Source organism: Podarcis pityusensis, assembly GCF_964106645.2.
Source record: "Podarcis pityusensis genome assembly, chromosome: 3".
NCBI lineage: Eukaryota > Metazoa > Chordata > Lepidosauria > Squamata > Lacertidae > Podarcis > Podarcis pityusensis.
In genome coordinates, this window is record NC_138026.1 from 66,336,711 (window position 1) to 66,361,516 (window position 24,806).

General features: G+C 40.8%; 1 protein-coding gene and 1 long non-coding RNA gene across 4 annotated transcripts in view; one reads left to right on the plus strand and one right to left on the minus strand.

Annotated features, from left to right (window-relative positions):
• Nucleotides 1-15,988, plus strand: part of LOC308473120 (monofunctional C1-tetrahydrofolate synthase, mitochondrial-like) — a 120,168-nt gene extending 104,180 nt beyond the window's left edge. The window contains exons 27-28 of the mRNA XM_080998430.1: nt 11,285-11,392; nt 14,350-15,988. Of these exons, the coding sequence (XP_080854556.1) occupies nt 11,285-11,374 (90 nt within the window). The 3' untranslated portion in view covers nt 11,375-11,392; nt 14,350-15,988. The remainder of the gene's footprint in view (nt 1-11,284; nt 11,393-14,349) is intronic.
• LOC308473123 overlaps nt 1-24,806 on the minus strand; it is an 80,816-nt gene that overhangs the window by 19,590 nt on the left and 36,420 nt on the right. For 2 of the 3 annotated variants that reach the window (XR_013983916.1, XR_013983917.1), the window contains exons 2-6: nt 24,018-24,294; nt 23,494-23,571; nt 14,332-17,211; nt 13,748-13,865; nt 10,989-11,342 (exon numbers count right to left, since the gene is read on the minus strand). This is a non-coding gene — a long non-coding RNA (uncharacterized lncRNA). Of the gene's footprint in view, nt 1-10,988; nt 11,343-13,747; nt 13,866-14,331; nt 17,212-23,493; nt 23,572-24,017; nt 24,295-24,806 lie in introns of those variants that run through there. The other variant, XR_013983915.1, reaches the window with a different exon arrangement.

The following is a 24,806-nucleotide window of genomic DNA, read 5'->3' on the forward strand; positions in this document are numbered from 1 at the left end:
CTCAGTTTTCTGTTTTATAAAATCAATATACAGTGGTACCTTGGGTTACATACGCTTCAGGGTACATATGCTTCAGGTTACAGACTCCACTAACCCAAAAGTAGTACCTCGGGTTAAGAACTTTGCTTCAGGATGAGAACAGAAATTGTGCTCCGGCAGCACGGCAGCAGCAGGAGGCCCCATTAGCTAAAGTGGTGCTTCAGGCTAAGAACAGTTTCAGGTTAAGAACGGACCTACAGAACCAGAGGTACCACTGTACCTTCTCTTCTCTGTTCTGTTAATCTGACATCATTATTTTAAATCATAGTTTTGTTCAACCAAGGTTTGGCATCAGCCTGCCTATAGCCTGAAAAATAAACTTGCAGGAGGCAATTTCAACTTTTATTCCTCTCCATGTTAGCATAGCCCCTTTCAGAAGCTGGCGTAATGCTAATAGAGAGAAAGCCACGCCACTGGATCCTTCCATGTGGCCCAGGTCTCCTGGCTCCCTTGGTGGTATGAGGAGGTGCCCTGCTGCCGCTGTTCCTAAATCACAAAGGTAATGTTGAGAAAGGACTTTAAGTGAGGTCAAAGCAGGAACGCGAGAGAGAATGTGCTTCGTATTTTTTCTACTATACTATTTTCCTCTGATTGAATAAGATATTCCTTCCATGGGATGCTGCTGTCAAAAGAGTAAGTTAGTTAATTTTTATTAGCTTCCATTTAATTGAATTTTGAGAGAGAGCTCTGATTACAAATGCAGTACAGGAAAAACAGAAGAGGAATGCATTACACAGCTATCCAAACAGATATATTAGTTCCAATCTTTCCCCTCCATTGTGCAGGAAATTATAGCTATCTGTTTGGCAAAGGGAGATAAATATACTTATTGGAGCATTAATGTTGACTCAAGGGGGTATGTGAACCGCCCCCCACAAAAGGATGAATATGGATATAGACTTTAGGTTACACGAGTACAAGTTAACCTTTTCTCTTTCAGAAACATGGTAAAAAAGCAAAATAAAAACATGCCATTATCTCCATGTTGTTAGCATATAGTAAGAGAAAGTCAAAATGATTTACTGTTTTACTGTGCTAAGCTGTTTCTGCACAGGGCACACATTTTTGCATTTCAGTAGTGGTTGTTTTAAATATACAGTACCTCAAATGTAAATCAAATTATAGAAAGCTGGATTGTGATTATGGGACCAAACCAGCCTTGGTTGCCCTAACGTATGGCCTTTATTGGAATAAGCACAGGGGAGTGCAACCCTGTTATTGTTCCTTGTTCTCTCACCAGCTTTTGATAATACTGACTGAGCCAGCTTAGTGAGATGGGTGTTGGAGACAATTAAGCAGTGGTTCCAATACTATTTTCAGGGTCAGTTTCAGAGGACAGCAGTGGGTGATTTTCTTTTGCCCCCCTGGCTGTGCTGTGAGGTTACATGATGCCGGGTGTCAGTGGTGGGCTGGATAAGGGCCAGTAAACTGATTCTGAATCCTGGTAAGGTGGAGGCACAATGGATGGATGCTTCCTGTATCAGGATAATTGGACAACTGCCTGCTTTTGAGGTTTGCAGTCTGTGGGTGCTTCTGGGTCTCCTTTGGCTGATAAGACAGCGACAGCTGTTTCTCGGCCAAGATAGCCTGACCACTGTTGTCCATGTGCTGGTAACCTCCAGGCTGGATTACTACAATGCACTCTAGGTGGGTTGCTGCAGCTGGTGCAAAATGCAGTGACTCAACTGCTCACTGCAGCAGGATATTACCACATTACCCTGCTGTTGAGAAAATTGCATTGACTGACAATTAGCTACTGTTTCTGGTTTTGGTGTATAAAGTCCTTTACAATTTGGGTCCAGGATACCTGAAAGATTGTCTCACTCCTTTCATACCTACTCAGTCTACTCAGAGGTCTGTTCCACACAACGCAGGAATCATAGCCATGGGAATCCCCTGTCCCTGAATATTAGACAGGTACTCTCTCTGTTGTTTCTTCTGTCTACTGAAGTTCTTTTTCTTTCACAAAAGAAAGCTGAGATCTTTCCCAGTCCGCATGTGTATTGGAATGGTTTTTAAGATTTTTTCCCAAGATTTTTTTTAAAAAATAATTTTTCATTTTCTAATACACAGAAATAATAATAATTGCCATAAAGGAGAGAGAGAGAGAGCGTGCACTTGTTACTTGCCACCTTCGGCTCCTCTGGGAGGATAAAATAGGATAAAAATAATAATTAATAAATGACTAATGTAATGCATTTTTTATTTATATTTTTGTTGTTGTTGTTGTTATGCCACCCTATACCCGGAAGTCTCAGGGCAGTTCACAGAATTAAATCAAAATATAAAACCACAAAATATATAATCATAATAAAAACAACCCAATAACATCCCCCCCAAAAAACCCACATTTTAAAAGGGTATAGGATGTCAATCAAATCAACCAAAGGCCTGGTTAAAAGGGAACATTTTTGCCTGGTGCTTAAAGGTGTATAATAAAGGCACCAGGCAAACTTCCCTGGGGAGAGCATTCCACAGACAGGGAGCCACTGAAGAGAAGGCCCGTTCTTGTGTTGCCACCTTCTGGACCTCTCGAGGAGGAGGCACACAGAGGACGGCCTCAGAAGGTGATCTCAGGGTCCAGGTAGGTTCATATGGAAAGAGGCGGTCCTTGAGGTATTGCAGTCCTGAGCTGTTTAAGGCTTTTTAGGTCAAAACCAACACTTTGAATTGGGCCCAGAAACTAATTGGTAGCCAGTGCAGTCGGACTAGGATCGGTGTAATATGCTCAAACCATCTTGCTCTGTTGAGCAACCTGGCTGCTGAATTCCACACTAGCTGAAGTTTCCAAACCATCTTCAGAAGCAGCCCTATGTATAGTGAATTGTAGTAATCTAACCTTGAGGTTACCAGCAGGGGCGTACGAATGTGGGGCGGGCCGCCCCAGGTGCTACCCTGGGGGGGTTACAAGATGGCCCACTGCCTCCCCCTCCATCTGTAGAGCAGCCGAGGGCACGTGCGTGCCGTCCGTACAGGCTGCCGCTCAAGCATCGTCCATATGGGCACCACGCGTGCGCAGCTGGCAATTTGCCCTGCCCCACCGCACCCTGGGTGCCAGAGAGGCTTCCTCCACCACTGGTTACCAGAGCATAGATATCAATAGTTCAGCTATCCCTATATAGATAGGGGCATAGCTGGGCCACCAGCTGGAGCTGATGGAAGGCACCCTGGGCCACTGAGGCCACCTAAACAATTCAATGCATAATAAGATGCTCTGTAGCAGATCTCCTTAACAAGAGATTTAGTTTTTAAATGGCTGTTACAGCTGCAAAAGCAGGAAGTATACAAGGGAAAGGGTTCATCGTACTCAGCCTGTGCTGTCCCTTCTATACCGTATGGCTATTTATCAGACTATCTCTTTGGCTCTGCGAAAAGGTGTTGTGCAACAAATCTGTGCAAATCCCAATCTTGACTTTTCCAAGCTGTGCCAATGCTACCTTTCAACTCTGTTCTCAGAGCCTGATTACCTCATTTGCGAAACTAGCATAAAATACTGTGTGCTAGAAAAAATACTGGTACATTAAAAATTGTGTATTGTGTTTTAGATCATTGTTCCATTTTGCTTTAAATTCATCTTCCATCTCCTTTAAAACTGGGCTGTTAGGCTCTGCCATACCTCCGGTAACCACAGAAGACACAGGGGGCAGGGGAAATAAAGGCTTTTAATTATGCTGTAGAGAACCCAGGCACCACTTCAGCTGTGCAGCTGGAACCCCAAACTCTAATAACTAAACCAGCAAATGTGTGTAACTCAGATGAAAGGAAACCTTGAAATATGTAATTTAGGCTATTATTTACACAGCATGCCGGTTTTGGTATCTTGACCTCACAATAATAGATCACAATTTTTTTCTTGTGCCCTGGAGTACCTGATAAAATGATGCCTCCTACCTTCTGGAGGTATTGCATTGGCAAGGATTGCAATTACTTTTACTGTCATAATTTATAAACCAATATACAATCAGTGTTATATTTAGTACTATGGAGTTCTAAAATGCATGGGGAGCTTTCATGAATTTTAGAAGTCGCAAGTTGGAATGTGACCCAAACCATGGTAGTGGTGGTGGTGTGTAGCTTATGACTCACCCCTTGAATGTTAAGTAAACACAATTTCAAAAATCTGAATACATTCTGCCAATTTCAAATGGCACAGAGGAAAGGAGATTGGAAGTAGGAAAATGGCACTCCTCTTGAATCTACCGTTTAAAACAACAGCTTCATACTGTTGTGTTCTGATAGACCTGAATATGAACTGAATGTCCTATTTCTATGCTTTGAGTCTCCAGCAAGAATTATCTGGCTTTTATTATTGTTTCTTCTGCATATTAGACTAAGGAATTCAGAGCAACATGTTTGTCTCAAGCAACCCTGCGAGGAAGCCTCAGCTTGGGATACACTATCATGCTCTGCTGGGACTTGGTGCTCACCAGGGAAATGATAGAGATTCCCAGAGTCTCTTCCTGTAAAACCAGGCCCTATCAGGACTCTAGCTACTCCCAATGGACTCTTCTGGCTGAGCTTTGGAAGGTGGTGTTTCAGCTGAGAACCAAAGTTATCCGAAGAGTGCCAAGGCTTCCCTTCTAGTGGTTCCACCCTCTTGGGTGAGCTGGGTGCAATCTTTTAAGTAGCTCACTTTAGTTGCATGCTCCTGCATGGCTGTGGAACAGGAGAAGCTATGGGGGAGTCATCCCCAGAGTGGAGGATGCTGGAATATCTGTGTCCTCAGGCAAGGATGGGATAGAAGGGGTTGCTGTGGGTTCCACCTCCCCACTGAGCAGGGGTTGACTTGTGGGTGTGAATGCAGGGGACATAACATTAACTGGCTCATGACTTCACAGGGGTAGTAGGGATTTGAATAATGCCACATTCAAACCCAACATTTTAGCCATCACGCCACACTAACTCTGCTCTTAAATTGACTTTTCCGTTCGAGCTGTATTGCAGCATAAGATTTCATGAACTCAGGCCTGCTTCTTCAGATGTGTAAAGTATTATCCTCACTGACTTGATGAGGAGAGGGTTGGGGTATGCAGGGGGTGGGGGATTCTCATACTGACTAACTCTTATTGACTAGCTGTGGAATAAAATCAATTATATTTGGAACTTTGGAAACTAATAGAGGCTTAAGCTTAAACTTGCTCCCAAGTAACCCCTCCAAGGGTCACATGTTGCAATTCATAGTCATGTAGCAGGGGACTAATTGTAGTAAGGGCATGGATGATCACTCTTTTCATGATATCTGTGTTTAAGGTAGCAACCATTTCTGCACAGCTATGTTGTACATTTAAGTACACAAATATGCAGCAGATGGTAATGTCAAAATATTATTCTCTCTAATCAAAAGATTGCCCAACATAAGCTATGGCTGGAAATGCTGGCTGGGTCTGAACATGCATGCTTTGCCAGCAATGTACAAGGAGTTACGTTCTAGGAGGGACTGTGAACTTACTTGGATGCCTTCTGTGGGAAAATACTTTAGTTGGTTGATGGCATCACTTTTCCTTAAATATGCTGAAGAATTTCTTAAACTCTTGAGCTGCTTATTATTTGAGACCCTGTCATGATGGAAAGCTTTAATTTACTTGAGGTCACAGAAGAGGGGGAGTAATAGGAGGCAAGCTGAACTCTAGATGATTCCTGGCTGATTTTGCCTCTGGCTAAACAGTGATGTTGTAGAAAGGCTTCTGTGCCAAAAATGCTTCACCAGAAATTAGCTCCTTTTGATTTAAGAAAAATGGATCCATCATCCTTTGGGTTCGTTTGTTTGAAACCTGAATCAGTTTAACATTTTTTTTAAAAAACAACAACCAATGTATTAAATATGTTTATTTCGTGGTTCAGTAATACTACCAACCCCAGCTGCGGATGTTTGGGCAAGGTCAGCTAATATGGCACCTTCTAGATGCTGTTCGACTACAGCTACTATTAGCACCAGTCAAGATAGGCAATGGCCAGGAACAGTGGAAACTGTGGTCCAATATCTGGAAGGTACCATGATGACTACCTGGTAGTTGGAGAATGAATGGACTAGTATATGCTGAGATGTAGCTATAACTGCAAGATGTGTTCTGATAGCTCAGTTGGTAGACCATGAGATTCATAATCTCAGCACTGTGGGTTCTAGCCCCATGTTGGGTGAAAAGATTCCTGCATTGCAGGTGGTTAGACAAGATGATCTTTGTGGTCCCTTCCAACTCTATGCTTCTATGATTCTAACTTTGTCAGAGCAATGCTGGCTCAGGGAATAGCTTCAGTCACCATGGTATTGAATAGGTAGGGACAGAGAACAAGCATATAAGATTGCAGATTATTGATTTATTACCCACCCTTCATCTGCAACATTAAAAACAACTTAAAAGCCAGGGTAAAGAGGTACATCTTCAGCAATCATGGGAAACAGCACAATGAAGTTCCCAGACACACCTCTGTGGAAATGGAGTTCTACAACTTAGGGTCTACAGGGAAGGAAGTGGCCTTTCAGATATTTTGGGCTGGAGTTGTTAAGGCTTTAATGTGACCACCTCACCAGCTGAGCAATTGTGCTCCTCTGGTGGGAGTATGGCTTATGCCCTACAGGTACATTTAGTGGACTTTTAGAGTTGCAGGCCTAACCTGGTACCAACTGAAATTAGACAAATCGCTACCAATTTGATACTTAGGCAGGTATTGAAGATCTTTTGTTTAAAAAGGCTTTCCCTGTAGTGTGTGTACCCCAGGGAGGTCACTTCAGTGCTGGTAACACAGTGGTTTCACTTCACCCCCTGAGGCTTACTCCATTGTCTCTCAAGTAAGATGGGTGCTAAAAACTCTTTGGATACCCCTGTGAGGAGAGGAGGGGAGTGCTGTTTCTGTTTAACTGACTGGGGAGCAGAATTTCAGGCATTAACTTGTCTTAGTCACCCAGTAAGTCCACATCCAAGTTGAGATTTCAACAGAGATCTTGGAAGAAGTATGTTCTATACAGTGGCTGGGATTACACAGGCACTTGTTTCCTCCTTTGGCTGTTCTAGTAAAACAATTTTATTTGGGTGCTTAGCAGAAAACATAGTAAAATAATATTTTATTAGAAAAACAGTTAGGGGACTAGTGCTAAATATGAACATTTGTATTCAGGAATTGTTACTTCAGGGAACAATTAGTTTGCTTCACATTAACAGGCCTAATAAATGAGTTTTCCTGTCATTAGCGTGTTACTAACAGATGTGCAGTGACAGATGAAAAGTGTCCCCAACTGTGTTCTAATCCCAGAATTTGGCTCAAAACCGACACTGCTAAATTCTTATACAAACTGCTTAATTTCAAGATGGCGACTCCGATTTCCTACATATAAGCTACTTCTATTTCTTACCCATCCTTCACCATAATGTCCCAGGGCATGTTATAACAATTTAAAAATATATTAAAAACATAACAGATTACAATAAAGAGAATAGGGTATATGAAGCATCTCTTTACTTTATTTGGCACAATGTATTTTGTGCTTTTCAAATGTTACTATGCTTGTAAAATTCACTATATTAATGCACAGATGGATTGTGGTGGCTCATGAATCTCACTTGTACCCAGTCTACTACTTGAGAAACATCATAGTAACTATTTATTTAGATATTTACATCTCTTTGTATGAAATTGATTTTTATAAAGTATCTCTGAACAAATACCTGGATAGGAAGGGTGGGGTTTTGATAGCATTTTTTCCCCTGTATCCATGATTCATGGCTAATCTGGTTTGTGTGGTGATGGTTTTAGTACCTTCTTACCTTTGGCTAAAAATGTAGTCAAATCCAAGCAGAACTTCAGAAAAGCGCATTATTAATCTCCCCCCACCCCAACTGCTTATAATTGTGATTAATGGTTTTCATAAACCCATGTATTTGTTTTGAGGTACTAAAGGTATACCGCGAGATTATGTTTTTAAAGATTTGTTTAGGTATTATCAATTGTTTTGGGGAAAGAATGTTGCCTGAAAGTCTGAAATTATTAGAGTTCTTAAAATCTTGACTCTTTTCCAAGGCAGCCCCATCTTGCCTGCCCCAAGCATCTGTTTTTTCAATCTGAGGTTTTGGGATTTTGTTTTTATATTTTTGTAGGAAAGGGAGCTTTGTGAGGATTGCCTATGACAACCAATTCCATCTTGAATAAAGCTTTAGTATATATGCCCTTTGTTTCTTTGAGCCAAACTATACTACTAAAGCCTAATTAAATTATACCCCTCTCACATAATTTTTCTCCTTTTATTTAAGCATTAACCATTTCCCAGTCGTACTGAGTACAACAAGGAGTGCTGACGTTTATTATGGGAACACGATACCTAAAATCTATTGGGCCATTTTAAGTAACTGATTAAAGTCCCAGGAGTATTGGGGGAAAGATGCTTATTTGCAGAGTATGTGTACTGTGTACTTCACTGTGCAGAAGTTGTGGTGCACCTAGTCGTTTGAGAATGTTTCCATTTTTCAAAAGGTAAAATAAAATCCTGCTCTTCTGCTAACTGTGGCTGCAATTTGTTCAATGTAGGTGGGGTAAGCTGAAGCTTCAGAATATCAGGTGGACCTTCTGTGTTCACCAAATTCTTTACTCTTCTCCACAAGTGATTCCGCAACAAAACGTTGCAGTGTGTGGAGCTGTCCAGGGTTCCAGCTAGCTATGTCTTCTTCCAGGATACTTCTTTCTATTCCATTCATCCTCTCTCCCCTCCCTCCCATTTCTACATCTGCCTACAATCATACAGCATCCCATGCCCACTGAACAACTGTAGTCTCATTGAGCTATTCTTGTGATGCCCCTTCCTTCTGTGTTTTCTATTAAAATATTCCTGTACTTTTGCAAAGCTTGGAGTTCTCCCAAGCCTGCTGATACCTTCTTTTTGTGTGTGAATGGTTTCTCCCCTGCACCCCTGTATCAGGAACTACACTTGAAGAATGAGTTTGCTATTGACATACAGGACAGGATTGAAGAACTGGATCCAGCTGACGTCACCATAATGCTAGAATCAGTGTTTTCCTTTGCTGGCATGGCTTAATTTTAAACTGCAGGTAAAGGAAGCAAGGTTTGCAACTGCTGGTGACTGTCAGCAACTTCCAACCTCAGACCCTTTGCCTGCACAGTGTGAAATTGAACCATGCCGCTAAAGGAAGCATTTCCCTGCTGGGGGCTGGCTCTAAGCACCGTTCAGCTGACTGGCATTTATAGTCAGCCCTGCTTAGGGAAGATTGGCTGCTCTACAGCGTTCCCAATCTCTATGGGATGCTGATCAGCGCTAAGAACATGCCTAACTTTGCCAAGGCGCAATCAGCAGAGCACCCTTTAAAGCTCCCAACGATTCCTTTGCAGCCACGTTTTTACCTGTTTTCATTATATGTGTCAACAGGTGTGGAGCAGGTGGCCATGGTTTGATGGAGAGAGGACTTGGGGGCCAACTAAGGAGCCCTGATACAGGACAATGAATATGTATGAGCAGTGCCTGCAGAAAGCCCTTAACTAGGAACCAAATAAATGGGAGCTCTGCAGTTAAGATTTTTTAAATGATAAATTGCCACTGCTGATTGGAAAGGGGCAACAGTGCTGAGGGAAGGAGGTGATTATTGATCTGTGTAACCCGCTTTGCTGAGATGTTGTAAAAGCAAATGTATTGGCTTTGGCTTTGGTTTAGAGATGATTGTGGCACAAAACCTGCACTTTGAAATGCTTTAGACTTTTCATTTCGACACAAAAATCAGAGGGGAAATTTGACAGAATCTTTTATTCTGGAATAGCCTAATAAGAAATAGATTTAACTTCAACTAATAACTAGCAAACAACAAAGCATCATTAGTTTTAACAAAACAATGGCATCCTATGAATTTGAAAACTGAACCGTAAACATATTAAGCACACTTTTAAAAAAGCATGCTTAAACTGGCAGCTTTGGTTTTAAAGGAAAATTAGCTGCATGGCATCCAAATACAAATTGAGGCACTGCACACATGCTCTAAATGTGTATCTCTGGAGGATCCTAGTGGTGCTCCCACTTTTGCCAAAAAAAGAAATCCTTTATGTTTAGTGAAAGCAGACATTTTATTTTAAGAGATTACGCTTGGCAAGCTGTTCTAAATTGGCAGTGGTTCTCTTTAATTCTGTATTAATCTAGTTTTTAGTAAAGGATTTTGAATTCTGCCAGTGACAGCTTGTGCACTGAGAGAAAGGGTCTTGTTTCCCATCATGATGATCGTAGAATGGAGCTAAGAGACATTCTTAGCAAATGTATCATCCCAACCCTATAGGACTGACATAACGGGAATAAAGGGAAGGAAAACTTGCAGGAAAAATTCATGGAAAGGAAAGAGAAGTACTTAACCCCCTTAAGCACACATACACACAGAGACATAATTTCCTGCAAATGTCTCCCAGGGGACTTGTTTCCTCCAGCTGGGCTACCTTCCTGTTTCAGAGCTTATGGGGATGGGATAAAATGGGGAGGGTATTTGCTGGGGAAGCTGGGAAGGGTTAAGCATTCCTCTCATTCAGCATAATTTTAAATGGAGGAACATCTGCAGAATTTGTGTTGAGCCTTCATATAGTTTACTTTTTCTTTTCGCCGACACACAAATTAATCTAAACCATTTTGCACTATCAGGGCCAAAATTAGTTTCAACTAATTATAAAATACTGTATAACATTATTGTTACTTGTGTAATGAGTTAACTTATTATTTATGGAAGGTTATTTCTGTTTACAGAACAATTGTCTGATGTTGAAAATGCTGTTGTGTGCCTATAACCTCTATGTGTGCATTAAATAACATCTAGGTATTGATAACTCATTTTCAAATGTGTCTTGGCTAGAGGAGTCTAATACAGAATGCAGGCCTCTCCGTTAGTACAGCATTTATCTGAATGTCTTCTTTGTTGTTAACTATCTACATTCCTACTTCCTTTGCCATATTCCTTCTGAAGAATGCACCATTTCCTAAAATTCTGCACCACAGTGTTTCACACAGTATAGCTTTTACTTTGCTTTTCCATAAGTTCTTGTACACATTTGTAAGCAATCTGAGGCATAAGTGAATCTGTTTAAAGTTTCTGAACCTGATTTAGCAAAAGGGATTGGAGTAACAGATGGCTTGATTCTTTTCATTTCAATGCATGTGAAATTATGAGCCCACGAAGAACAATATGGTCTTTCACTTCATCATGGGTGTATATGCACAGTGTGGTTATCAGCTTACAATTGCAGGACCGTAACTTCTAGTTCATTGTTCCCCTAGATGAGCACAATGCCAGGATTGCCCACAAGGCCTTGCTTCTATGACATTGACCTGGACCCTGAAACGGAACAAGTCAAGGGGTTGTTTTAATAAAAGCACAAAAATAAGGTGAGTGGAAGTTCTTGTTAAATATGAGTCCCTTTGGTGTCTGACAGTAGTAATGAGCTAAAGAGATTTCAAATGGATTTTTAATGTTTCTTTTCTCACATCTTGTGGCTTTCATCTGTGTCGTACCCAAATCTTTAATAAGATATATCAAGGATGTTTCATAGGAAATCACTTATTTTATTTATTTATTTATTTATTTAAATTTGAATGTGATTGTGTTTTATTGCTGATAGTTGTATGCTTTGGAAGGTCAATCTAAATTCACTAAGTGCTTATCATTTCCTCCAATGCCCCATCAGTTTTGGTACAGTGGATGCTTAGGTTGCGAACGTGATCCGTGCGGGATGCATGTTTGCAACCCGCGTCTGCACATGCGCGGGTTGCGATTTGGCACTTCTGCGCATGCGCAAAGCGCAATTTAGCGCTTCTGTGCATGCACGACTGCCGAAACCCGGAAGTAACCCATTCCGGTACTTCTGGGTTTCGGCGGTCCACAACCCGAAGAAACGCAGCCTGAAGCGGCTGTAACCTGAGGTATGACTGTAGTTCTTATTTTCACCATGGGGTGGAGGAACTGGGGAGGAAGAAACAGGATCCAAGCGAAGTCCAGCGAACTGCATGACTCTATAAGTTAAGTCTACAGTTTAGAGCAGCTGAGACTTGGTTAGTCAGGGAGGGCCAGAAGAAATTAGCTTGCTGTGTCCCTCACCACATATAGTAAGTATCCCTAGAAGATGGGGAATTAAGGCTGAGGGAGTATGTTCCACCAAGTTAATTTCTGCACTGTTGAGATATATATACCGCTCTCTATCCCAACCTTATCTAAGATCTTTGGGGAAGATAGCTCAGTGTTAGAGCCTCCTGTCGTGCTTGAATAAGGCCCAAGGTTTAATATCCCACATTCCAAGGAGTCAGCTGGGAAGGGGAACCTGGAGAGCCTGTCCCATATCCTGACAGTATCACACAGCTCTTCCTGTCCTACCTACACAGATTTCTTTGAGTCAGGCTGATATCCCACTTCATTCACCAGACTTTGAGTTCAGTTCGTGACATCTTGCGCATCAGCATTTAAAACATTCCATAATATGGCAACAATTCAGATACTGGCTAAAGGAAACCTTATAGGTGACATCCAGTTCTTTGTAAACTGGATTTTTTGTAAACCACTTACAGTTTATGGATGGTTAAGCACTATATAAATGCTGCTAAATAAAAACAAAAAATAAAAACATTATGTTTGGTCCAGCTTCTCTTACAGGAATATCAAAAGCCCTTTTGTGTAACCTTCTGCGCCCAGGCTTTATGAAGTGCATTTTGCAATTATACTTTTCGTTCCCATTTCAAGTACAAAAAGTACTGCCTGAATTTTCCAGAGAATTCCAGCAAGTATTGAATAAACAAGTTTATGCCTTCCTTGCAAATGCACCGTGGATTATTTTAAGACTCCAGGGACGTAGTCGCATCCTATTAAAGTCAATTGCAAAACAACCATTGATTTTAATTACTCTGAATTGCACACAAAGTGCTTAAGCATTTGGAAAGCAGTTATTAAGATCTCAGCTACTTGGGATCACCCAGTCCTACACTCCTGAAATATGCTTGGACTTTGATGAACACAGGGGGAAAGGAATTCTACAACTATAGAGCCACTGTTCAGACCACATCTCTACAGACATTGTGGTCATAAACTCAGTGTACAGGTAAGCCCTATTCAGACATGATGCTGGCTTATACATGCCTCCATGTGCAAAGGAGCACACACACACCCAACCCTCATTTTAGACTTGGCCCTCCAACTTGTGGAAGGTGACAGGGAGTGATGCTGGGTGGGAGTGGAGTGTAATGCACTTGTCCTCACTTATGAGTATGGGTGTATCTGCAAGCAGCATACTCAAATAAGACTATAGCAAGCATCAGGTTTAAGAGATGCCAATGGGATGTAAGAGAAGAGGCAGTCACTCCAACAGCAACTAGGACATTAAGGGTGGATCATAACCAGAACTTTAATCATAAACCCAGAAGGTAATGCTGGAAACATTGGTGCTTTCAGCATTTCTCCTCTCCCCCACAAAATAAAGGATCAGCTTGTGATGATCTGCACCAATCTGAAGCTTGCAGACCATCATAATAGGCACCTCCTCAGAGTGCAGTACTATTTTCAAGCATTGAAGTTACAAAATGATAGCTAATGCATCTATAACTGATAAAAGAAACCACTGACACTATGCGCAGAATTGCCAGGGGGGCAGAAAACACAATTTTCATGGCCTACAGCTGAAATGGGGAACCTCTGCTCCACGAGTCTCCTAACCCAACCTCTTTCATTTTCCCCAAGCCATATCCCTTCTCCCTCACCTCCTCCTTGCTTGACCTGCAGAGAGCTCACAATGGAGAGAGATGCTCGCTTGGTTATCTCTTTTCTTCTACATTTCTTTGCTGTGCTCCTTTCTCAGCACACAGCAAGGAAGCCAAGCTACGAAAGGGAACAGTGTGTGTGAATGGGCTTTAGTCTCACCTACTTCAGGCTTTGGCACCACCCACTGCATATGGCCCTCAAGAACTTTCCCATGAATGAATACAGTCCTCAGGGGTGAAAAAAATCTCCACCCTGGCCTGCAGGGTAGTAGCATGTTGGCTGCAGTGAGCTGCTGCATTTCTGGCCACACTCACAGAGCACAACCTCAATTCCAAGGATCAATGATGTGGAGTATTCCGGTCTCTACAGGAATTTATGGTGCAGAAAAAAAAAGAAGAATTGGACCTTAGCTGGTAATAATGCTGGTAATTGTAATTCTCTGTAGCATTGGTAATAGTTTAATTAATTATTCTAATTGAGAAAAAGGCATTCGCAAACTTATTCTGTGTATAAGATTAAGAGAGAACCAAAAAAAGACATGTTTCTTCAAACAATGAAAAAAGGAATTCTTGAAATACTTAACTTTTTTTCTATTTTCCAGACTTCTGCAGCTTCCATGTTTTCCTGGAGTATGACAAGCATGAATTTGAAGAATGCCTATCATGTATCTCTGCAACGATATTGGAATACACCAAAGCAAATAAATATAATATTTCTTGAAACCCTTCTGTAATAAAAAAACCAAAGCAAGAACTTTTTTTAAAAAAAAAGCAGTACTAACTAATTTATTATAAAGTGGCAGTGTTAAGGAATGTTTTTCAAGACATGCCATTTCCTGCATTCTAACTAGTGGGTGTAGGTAGTGGGAAATGGTACAGAAATATCTTTTCCACTTTTTAAGATTTTGATTCATTATTTAAGATGCTTTACCTCACTTGGGTCAGCCTAGAAAATCAACATTAAAAGAATAATGCTGTCTGGTGCAGTTTAATGCATTTTATGGGGTTTATATGCAGCTTCTTGAATTCAGCAGCTGTTGCACCAAGCAAAATTATCTGGGAATGTCTGCGCTATCTTTCAGTGTTACCTACTGGGGTTTGGGGAAGCTAGGGTTTCAAATGCAGGATCTCTCTTTTCATAAAATAGCCCAGGAATTTTACAGAAATTGAAAATAAGTGTTGTTGTTTTCCCATGTGGCCAAACAGCTGTGAAATGTTCATAACTTCATGTATCTCACTGTTATTGGTCTTTGCAAATGAGTTCAAGTTTCTGGCTTACTGCTTTGTATTCTCCTCAATATACCAAATGTCAACAAGCTTTCTTTCTTTTTACAGCCAATAGAAGTAAATCTTTATATGGAGGCCTGCAACTTGCATTTTTTTAAAAAATGTACATAGGTTCAGTACAGTATTAGGTTTCTGAAAGAAGCTTTGCCCTTTTTTGGATAGTACTTTAACAGAACTGTACTGCGTTATAGTGTTAGGTTAACAGGAGGAACCAAAATACTATTGTCTATTGGATGATGTATTTGCTGCTGCTTCTAGTCAGCAGCTGGCACTGTCCGTCAAGTATCCAGTGCTGTGTAAGTAGGGTACCTCTCATTCTCTCTTTCCTACTGTGCCCCCCAAAACCTCTCTTGAGGAACCAGGGACACTTAGGGGAGGAAACTGGAAAGTGGAGCAAGGCAGTGCAGTAGAGGGAAGAATTGGAGAATGAGAGCTTGCAAAAGTAGCTTTTGCAAGCTACCCCAGTCAGATTTTAAGCAGTTCTCCCATCCTATTGCAGCACAACCAAGGCCTTTCCTTGGTGATGTGCTTAGGAAGCTGCAGTGAAAAGAAAGGTCTGGGAAGCCTCCTTGCAGGAGCAGACATCTAGCACTGGATTAAATATCACAATACCTTAGTTTGGATGTTACAAATTTGGCGCCCTTTCAGAAATCTAAAATGCATTGACATGAGGTTTATGCTGACAGATTGTTAATAGAATACAGATAATTTGGCAATATTGTTTCTCAAAATCATTTCTCATGACTATTATTGGTGTGAGTGATAGCATGCACAGTATTTCCCTTCCAACAACTATTGCATATTGAAAACAGTTTGATTGCATTAACTCCAGGCAGGCACCGCAGTCTTCCGTTCATTCAGAGGCTTATCAACAATCCATCCCACACAATTGTCTGAAATCTGGTAAACATATGACAAGTGCCCGAAAATAAACTCAATTTTAATCCTCAAAAATTGCATCACTGAGTTTCTGGATACTGGATGTCCATTCATTTTGTCAATTATATGATTTGGTTAGAACAGTGCAATGCTTTTGAAGAAAAATATGGTTCATTTTCTAGACCCCTGTAATACAGAACTGGGTGGAGCAGAGAGACTTAATAATAAAAGGTGCTAATTGCTTTGTCTGCTGGTCATACATTATAAGAAACTGTTTTTACCTTCAGATAAATTTCATGCTGTCAATGATGTGGTAGGCAAATCTACTTGATGATTTGAGGGTATCCTTAGGATGGTGAAAGCATGTTAATAACAGAATGCACAACCCTGTCTTCACCTGTTCCTTTGGAGAACTATGAGCTTTAAAAGCTACAGAGCAGGATTAAGGGCATCCAAGTTTAAATCTGCTTGAAGAAAATAATAAAACTCCTCCTTCTGTTTACAATGTGGCTGTATGCAAAGCTTTTGGAAGGAAAGCAACAGAAGTAAAGCACTGTAACAGCAGCTAAGACATAGGACTTGCTCAAAAAGTGCCAATTGGGTTCAAACTGGCACTTTTTTGTAGAACTTCTTTCTCCTTTTTCAGTGTGAGATTCTTGAACCTATGAGTCCATATTCCATCCTTTTTCACCTCTGCTGTTCCACCCAACAGCAATTCCAAGGCTTCTCAGATTGCCTTGCCTAAAGTGTTGAAATCTTAATTTTTTACTTGTGGTTTGAGGAGCATTTTATTATAAGGCAATGTGGTGTGGTAGTGAGAGTTGAATTTCACCTAGGAGACTAGTGCTCAAATCTGCAACTCTCTCTTGAAGCTCACTGGGTATCCTTAGGGTAGTTGCTGTCTCATAACCTAACCTACCTTACAGAGTTGTTGTAAAGATAAAATGGGGAGGGGGGAGGGGGACCATGTACACTACCTTAAGCTCCGAGGAAAGGTGGGATATAAATGTCATAATAAATGCTTTTGCAAACTTGGTGGGAGTTGGTGGATTAAAAGGGGTGAGGCACACCACTTGTTTATCCTAAGAGACTCTAGAGTTAGCATGTAAGCATCCTACAAAATTAAAATTCTCAAGGTTTCATAAACAGAATTCATTAAGAATTAAACCAATTTGAAATACCAGCACACCATGATGCACTGGTCCAAACACTATCCTTGATTTCCAGATTTTTACTGCAATATCTTGGTTGCCTGGCTGACAGCTCTTTCTCCTGGATGTGTGTGCTCCGCTCCCCACCTTTTAAAAAAATAAGCTGACTTATAGGCAACATAAAGTGGAAAAGCAGACTATCCATTTAGAAACATTTGGTGACAAGAAAATGGCTGTTGGGGTGTAGCTGGATAATTGTACATTGTTGGTTTGCAACCAATTTGTTTATGTAACAAATCAGTTACAGTCAAATATTTCTACAAGTGTGGTCAAAATTGCAACTCCCAGATCAGTAATCCAAACTGCAGTGCATTATATATACACATTATTATGTGTGCGAGTTAATGTACATTTGCTGGAGTGTTTTTCATGCAAAAGCTCAAATATTTATTCCCAAAGTAAACCTTTTCATTCAAAAAGTTTAAAGGACATTTGGAAGACGTTAGCTTGCATAAGCTGTCATACAATAAAGGGCTTGGCAGAAAAACAGTAATCACTCTGAGAGTTAAAAAGCATGGGGAAAGGGAATCGTGTGCAATATGAGCATAGAACAAAATGTTCATGAATACAATTTACAGGAACTATATATATATATCCTGTATGCAAACCACAACAATTAGTATTTAATAATTTCCTTTTGAATTTCCAAACTTTTCTACTGCTTTTGCTGTGTCGTGCAGACCATTTAAAGTAGAGCAGGGTGGTCCATGGGAAGCCAGTGGTCCCCAAGCTGCATTCAGGTGGACGATGGCATGTCTGTGAATTTGTGTTTGAAGACTGGAGGTGGTACAGCTGTGCATTAAATATTCATATTGATTTTTAATTGTATTTTTTTGCATTCTATATCTTATATTGTATTTCAGTTTAAATTCTATCCAACTAAGTTCCTCTCAGAGGAACTCTGTGAAATGAATGAACTTAGTCATGTCTATCAACTTCAATGGGTCTACTCTGTGTAGCACTAGCACTGGATATGTAAGAAATAAAAGAAGAAGCAATAAAATACAAGTTAATAGTCCTACAGCATCTAGCACAGTGAGTTACAATGGCAGAAAAATCACTGAATGATCCATCAAGATCCTTGGTAATTTTCAAGTGGTTCATGAAGAAAACGGCTTCAGAACCACTGAAGTAGACCATCTCTGTACAGATCAACTCCCCTAAACAAAAAATCCTATATAGCAGTTGTTAACTCTGAGATAGGGATCATTAGATCTGAGAGTGAAGTCAAACCGCTGCGCCTCTCGGGGCGCAAGCCTGGCCAATGTGTATGGAGGTCCTGGGCTGCCCAGATGACAAGATGCCCCCCTCTTCAACACCAGACCCCATAAGCACAGCAACCTCCCTAATCAGAGAACTCAACACATTTGCAATGGTGTCGGGCCTACAGGTAAATTTTACAAAGTCAGAAGCTATGTGCTTCAACACCCCTCCTCACACCCAAAAAGAACTCACGAAGGTCACCAAAATAAAACTTTGCCACACCAAGTTCAGATACCTAGGGGTACAAATAACCAGAAACCTCAATAAATTGTACCTCCACAACTACAAGCCCCTGTGGCGACAAATTAACAAAGACCTAAAGAGATGGAATAACATGAACTTCACTCTCTCAGACAAAATAGCCATGATCAAAATGATCACACTCCCAAAACTAACCTACCTATTCCAAACCCTCCCAATCTGGATCCCCTCAACCCAACTTTGCAGTTGGCAGAGAAAACTACACTCTTTCATCTTCTCACATAAAAAACCAAGAATAAGCCCCAAATACCTGCACCTCCCCACCTCAGAAAGATGGGGAATCCCCAACATAGAAGCATATTACAATGCCAACCAAATACGCCACATAATCCCATATATACTAGAAGATGAGACAAAACAATGGGTACACCTAGAGAGGGACACAATTGAAAACACCTGCACCACAACATACCCACTCCTCCCAAACAAACTAAAGAAAATTCCCACAACACTTAACAGGTACACACAGACCATGCTCAAAGCATGGAAAACACAAATAGGCAAACTATCCCCAACCCCATCCCCACTAATCCCCCTGGCGTACCACCCATTATTCCACCATGCAGCACAAAACCTCAAGATAAAAACCTGGCGAACCAAAGGCTTATATCGCCTCATAGACTTTTATAAAAATAACAAACCCTTGTCAACACAAGAAATACAAGACAAACTAGAAGACACCCAAATGCCCTGGTTAACACAACACCAACTACATGCCCTCTTAAACAACCCAACAGTAAAATCAGCAGCAACTAGGCCCCTGACAACCTTCGAAAACCTCCTCCTAACAACAAAGGGAAACGGTAAAGGGACGGTATCCGCAATATACAAAATATTACTCCAAAATCCCGCAAATCCCCTAGACGCAATCAAAAAACAATGGGAGAATGACATAGGCTATGAGATTAACCCCACTCAATGGACCAGAATGTGGTCTAAACCCCCCTTTAAATCCATATCAACGAAAAGAAAAGAACTCACACTGAAACTCACCTACAGGTGGTACCTAACACCAAGGAAACTAGCGCTAATACACCCAGGAACCTCACCAAAATGCTGGAGAGGGTGCACCTCCACAGGCACATACCTCCACATGTGGTGGGAGTGTCCCAAAATCCAACTATTCTGGACAACAGCCATACAAGAAATATGTAAAATAACTAAGCAAGCAATAGACATCACCCCAGAATTGGCCCTACTAAACATCTTCCAAGACAACAATGCCCATTTACACCACAAAGAACTCATAACCCACCTGCTCTCAGCAGCCAGAAACACCATAACCAGACACTGGAGAGACCTGTCAGGAGTAAGCATGGACCAATGGTACCAAATAGTATGGGAAACAGCCCTCTAGAAAAATTAACTAATAAACTGAAACTGACACGGGGACAAACAGAAGAAGACGCCTTCACCCCGGTATGGCTCCCCTTTATCACATACACAGCCCAACAGGACAATGACAATAATCCACCAACAGCATACAAATCAATATGGCTAACCTGATCCAAAACACCCACCCACCTCACTCACACATGAAAACAAAGATCACCATAGCCAATCACAAGCAAACAATCACACCCTAGGCCAACCCCAACCTCTCTCACCACCAAAGGAACACAAGTGAACAACACAAGCAACGCTGACACCAAACTCTACATACATTAAACATAATAGAAACACCGCCACCCGACCCCACCCCCATCCATCTTCCCTCTCTCCACCCCCCCCTTTCTTTTTTCTTTCTTTTTTCTTCTCCCCCTAATGCCTCAACAAATGAAACGGATTTGTAAAAATGTTACATAAAAAAAAAATACGAGGCACTACACTTCTGTAAAACAAGAAAATCCTTAATAAAATATTAAAAAATAAAAAAAAGATGCCCCCCTCTTGGCCTCACTGATGTGAAACAAAGGAAAGCAGAGTAATATGTTTGGCACCAGCTTGGCTGCAGGAATTGCTGGAAAGAGAAATACAAGGCTCCATACAACCGCTCGATCCTGTCCATCCCTAACTCACAGAGGAGTACACAGGTGCATAAAATTAGTATAGTATAAGGAGGGTGGATATAAGAGTGGTTGCAATCTTTTTCTTGATGAAAAACAGTGTACCAAATGCTTGAATAAAATTAAAAATTGCATTAACACCCCACCAAAATGGCCTGGCAAGGACACATGAGTTCCCAGAATGTATGACATACTGAGATGGTACAGGAAGAAGCGGGGTGGGGAGTGGAGAGAGAATTGGCCAGCTCAAGCCACTAATATCATATAGGAAGCTTTCCACTCATTTTACCTGGTCCTAGTGGAGGATTTTCTGTGGACACAACAGCATGACTGGATCCCACATGTGTGTTACCATGCAAATACCTGTCAAATCTGGTTTTGCAATGAATCAATCTTCTGAATCTTAGAAAGCTGTAAGTCAGACTTCAGAAGCTCAAGATATTCAATTAATCTCTCACTACTTTATTTAAACACCAGTCCAGTTGCATAAATGTATTCCAGCCTCAATTTACAAATGGTTGGCTGCTGATATATATCTCTAAATGTTTCTCTTTCTTCTTGAACCAGACACTGGCATTTGTCAGATACATTTACACATGGGTCATTCTATATGTCTCTGCAGAAACCTTGAAGCTAAGCCAGAACCCTGCAGCTGTCATTAATGCAAAACCAACAAAAATGATAAATTGTTTGTTCACAGATAGCTGTAGCTGAGCAGATGTGTTTATATTTTGCTTAGTAGTTGATTAATATGAAAGAAAGTTAAATTCTTTGTGTGTGTGAATTTGATTTTTTGTTTGCAATTCTTTAGGAAGCACCACAAAGCTAGTGACTTATTTTAAATCACTACAGCTCTTTTGGGAGGAAGAGGGGATTTACTTTTATTGAATAAATAACAAAATTCTCCTAAGTATTTATCACACCTCCGAATTCTTTTGTTTAAAAATCTAGATAAACTCACCAGTTACCAGAAAGCCAACCAATTACACATATTGTACCTGAGAAAGGCAAAGAAATCAATGAAAAGTTAACAACAAATTTTGAAAGCTCACAGGCGCATATTCAGTCTTTCTGAAGTTATATTCTATGAATTACAGTGGTACCTTGGGTTACATACGCTTCAGGTTACAGACTCCGCTAACCCAGAAATAGTACCTCGGGTTAAGAACTTTGCTTCAGGATGAGAACAGAAATTGTGCTCCGAAGGCACGAGAGCAGCGGGAGGCCCCATTAGCTAAAGTGGTACCTCAGGTTAAGAACAGTTTCAGGTTAAGAACAGACCTCCAGAACCAACTGAGTTCTTAACCCGAGGTACCACTGTAGTACTATAAATACAAACCAGGTTTGTGCAGATTTATCACCTCAGTGGGGACTAGGTCCTTGTATGCTAGAATATTAGATAAAGCTAAGTGACTTCTGAATGATTTTACTGCAGGGGACCCCCCTGCCAAAACTGAATTGAATATTCACTCCATCTATACGTTTCAACCAGTTTCAGAAATGAAATGCAGTTATAACCCTTGAAGTAGGTGACAGAGGATGCATTTCCCCCCAGTTGTTTTTACTTTCCTTTTCTAATACACAAAAGGCAATAAAAACAATAAAGAGATCAAAGCAAGAAAGAGAATGGAAGGAAGGATACAAGAAGAGAGCAGTAGCATTCCAAAAACAGCAGCAAAATTCCAGAGTTGCCCTTCATATTATCCAAGAATGTTTTCCTAAAATAATCTTCTCATAGAAGATTGCCTGCTGCCAATCATGTTCCTTTACTTAAATGTATTCAGTAAATGGATGGTAAACTTTAGAAAAGTTGTCCTTCATTTTCAGATTGTGTAGGGATCTGGTATATTTTGTGTTTTTTCCCCAATAAAGCAATGGTCTAGATCTGGAGGTACCAATAGTCTTGCTTATCTCCTGAGGCTGATTTGCAGTGTTTGACACTGGGGCTATGTTCCTAATCCCACTTTACTCAGAAGAAAGCTCTATTGAATTCAATGGGGCTTCCTCCCAAGTAAGTGGGATTAGGAACATAGATGGTTAGGCTTTCATTGTCATTTGCTGTGCTCTTAAACAAACATCTCTGTCACTACATAAAGTCAATAGTGTCAAAATGGGCTTCCTAACTTTCAAATATGAACACCAAAATTAAGCTCAGCTGGCTGTAGTACAAGTCTGTGCATAATGGATGAACATGCCAACATCACTGTGTACCCTATATGTTTACTTAAATGAAGGGATGAATAGCAGGTTTTCCCAAACCGCATCATGGTCTATCATTTCAAATGCTGAGTGTTCCCCATTTGAAGCAAACTGCTCTTTCCAGTCTTTCCACCCCTACCTTCTCATGCACTTAGGAATTAGAAAATGCAGGGCACATACTCGTGATACTACACAGCTGATTTATCAAATTGGGAGTCAGACTGGATAAATCTAATTTGGCAACCAAAATTGTTTTCCAGGAAAATCCTATTTTTTGTGCATAAATAAACCCAAGCTTCAGATGATATTATGCAAACAACTGCACTTTGGATCTACTGACATACTAATATTCATAAACCAGCATCAATATACCAGGTCAATCACAGAATTGTACACTTAGAAGGGACCCTGAGGGTCATCTTTGGAAATCGTTGCATTATCTCTGTAAACCTGGGAAATTAGGCAAGAAGTAAATTGCAGAAGTAAAATATTAGGCTGAGATAGAAAAAGAGAGAGACTTGACCAAGGCAACCAAATGAATTAATGGCAGAGGTAAGATTCAAAGACTTCCCAGTTCACATTTAGCTCCTATATCACTCACGTTGACATCATTTTAATGGAGCATATTTTAAGAACTTACCATTTTCTTCTGAGAAAGGTATCGTTTCCCATGGTCTCCTCCCATTCATTCTGCAGTCTTTCATTGTTTTACCCTCAGCTGTAAAAAGGTATAATTCAGCTGTAATGCTCAACCAAGTAGAGTTGCAACATAATGCTGCATATTTATTCATACACTTTTAAAAAACCGTTACTGAGCTTTGTTCCAATTCCTAGGCCAAAGGGTCTTCCTTGCTAAAGAAGGATCAGTCCTGTAAGGGTTCCACGGGAGTCACAAGAGGCAAACAAAGAATATTACTCCTTTTGATCTGCTCCAGTTTGTGTACTATGGGCTCTTTCTATAGCATGCAGCAATTGGCAGAACAGATACAAATTGGTTGAAACTGAAGTCTCAAGTTTACACGGCTATTTGTCCGGAGGAACAAAGAGAGGGGACTGGTTGGAAAAAGTATATGTCTCATGGCTACAATGGAAGAGGAAAGAAATCAAGTGGCAAAAGCATACAACTGGATGTGTTGTTTGCACACAATGCTTAAATCAACCAACCTTCATTTCGTGTATCCTTCTGAAGAGGCATGAGATCTGTTGGAATGGGGTCATCCCTGTTCATCCATCTTGTTTGGTGAAGAAACAGTATCTGAGGAGGTATTTTCCACCAAGCTACTTCACTTCCCGCTTCACTCCAAAAGGATGAGCTTATAAGTTATTGCGCACAGGCAGGAACATGTATTGTTGGTCAGGTAAACTTTGAAGATTCTGGATATTCCAAAACGTCAGGTAACTCAGGCAGGATGCGCTTCTTCAAATTACTCTACCATCGCCCCTAGAAGTTGGTGGAAACATCCAGAGTAACACCTGTTTAACATACCTCCCAGCTGCCATGTTTTGCCAGGGAATGGCCCAGGTATCTGCTTACATTCCCACGTATGTCATTGTTCTGAGGGAATCCCATTTCCCCTTCCTGCTTGAGTCATTGGCGCCATTTTCCTGAGGGGCCTGTTGTGCCCAAAGACCTTTCAGGTCAAGGGAAACTGAAACTGAAACCACTCCAGCCTGAGAGTGGCTGCTAGGCTCCCTTGTGACTATTAATCTTCTTACAGGTAAGTGCAAATGTTTTAAACTATTTAACTGTAGCAAGGTTTTGTTTGGAATGCAAACTGGAAATGGTCAGCCACATTTCCTTTGAAAAAAAATTTTTTTTAATAGTTTGTTGGGGTGGAAAAATAGCACTGATTGTGGCACTTGAAGATCCTAGCAGTTTGTATTAGAGGAGGGGAGCACAGCATTGTAATTCTTGTTATATCTGTCTTTGAATTGAACATTTTTCATGGGCGT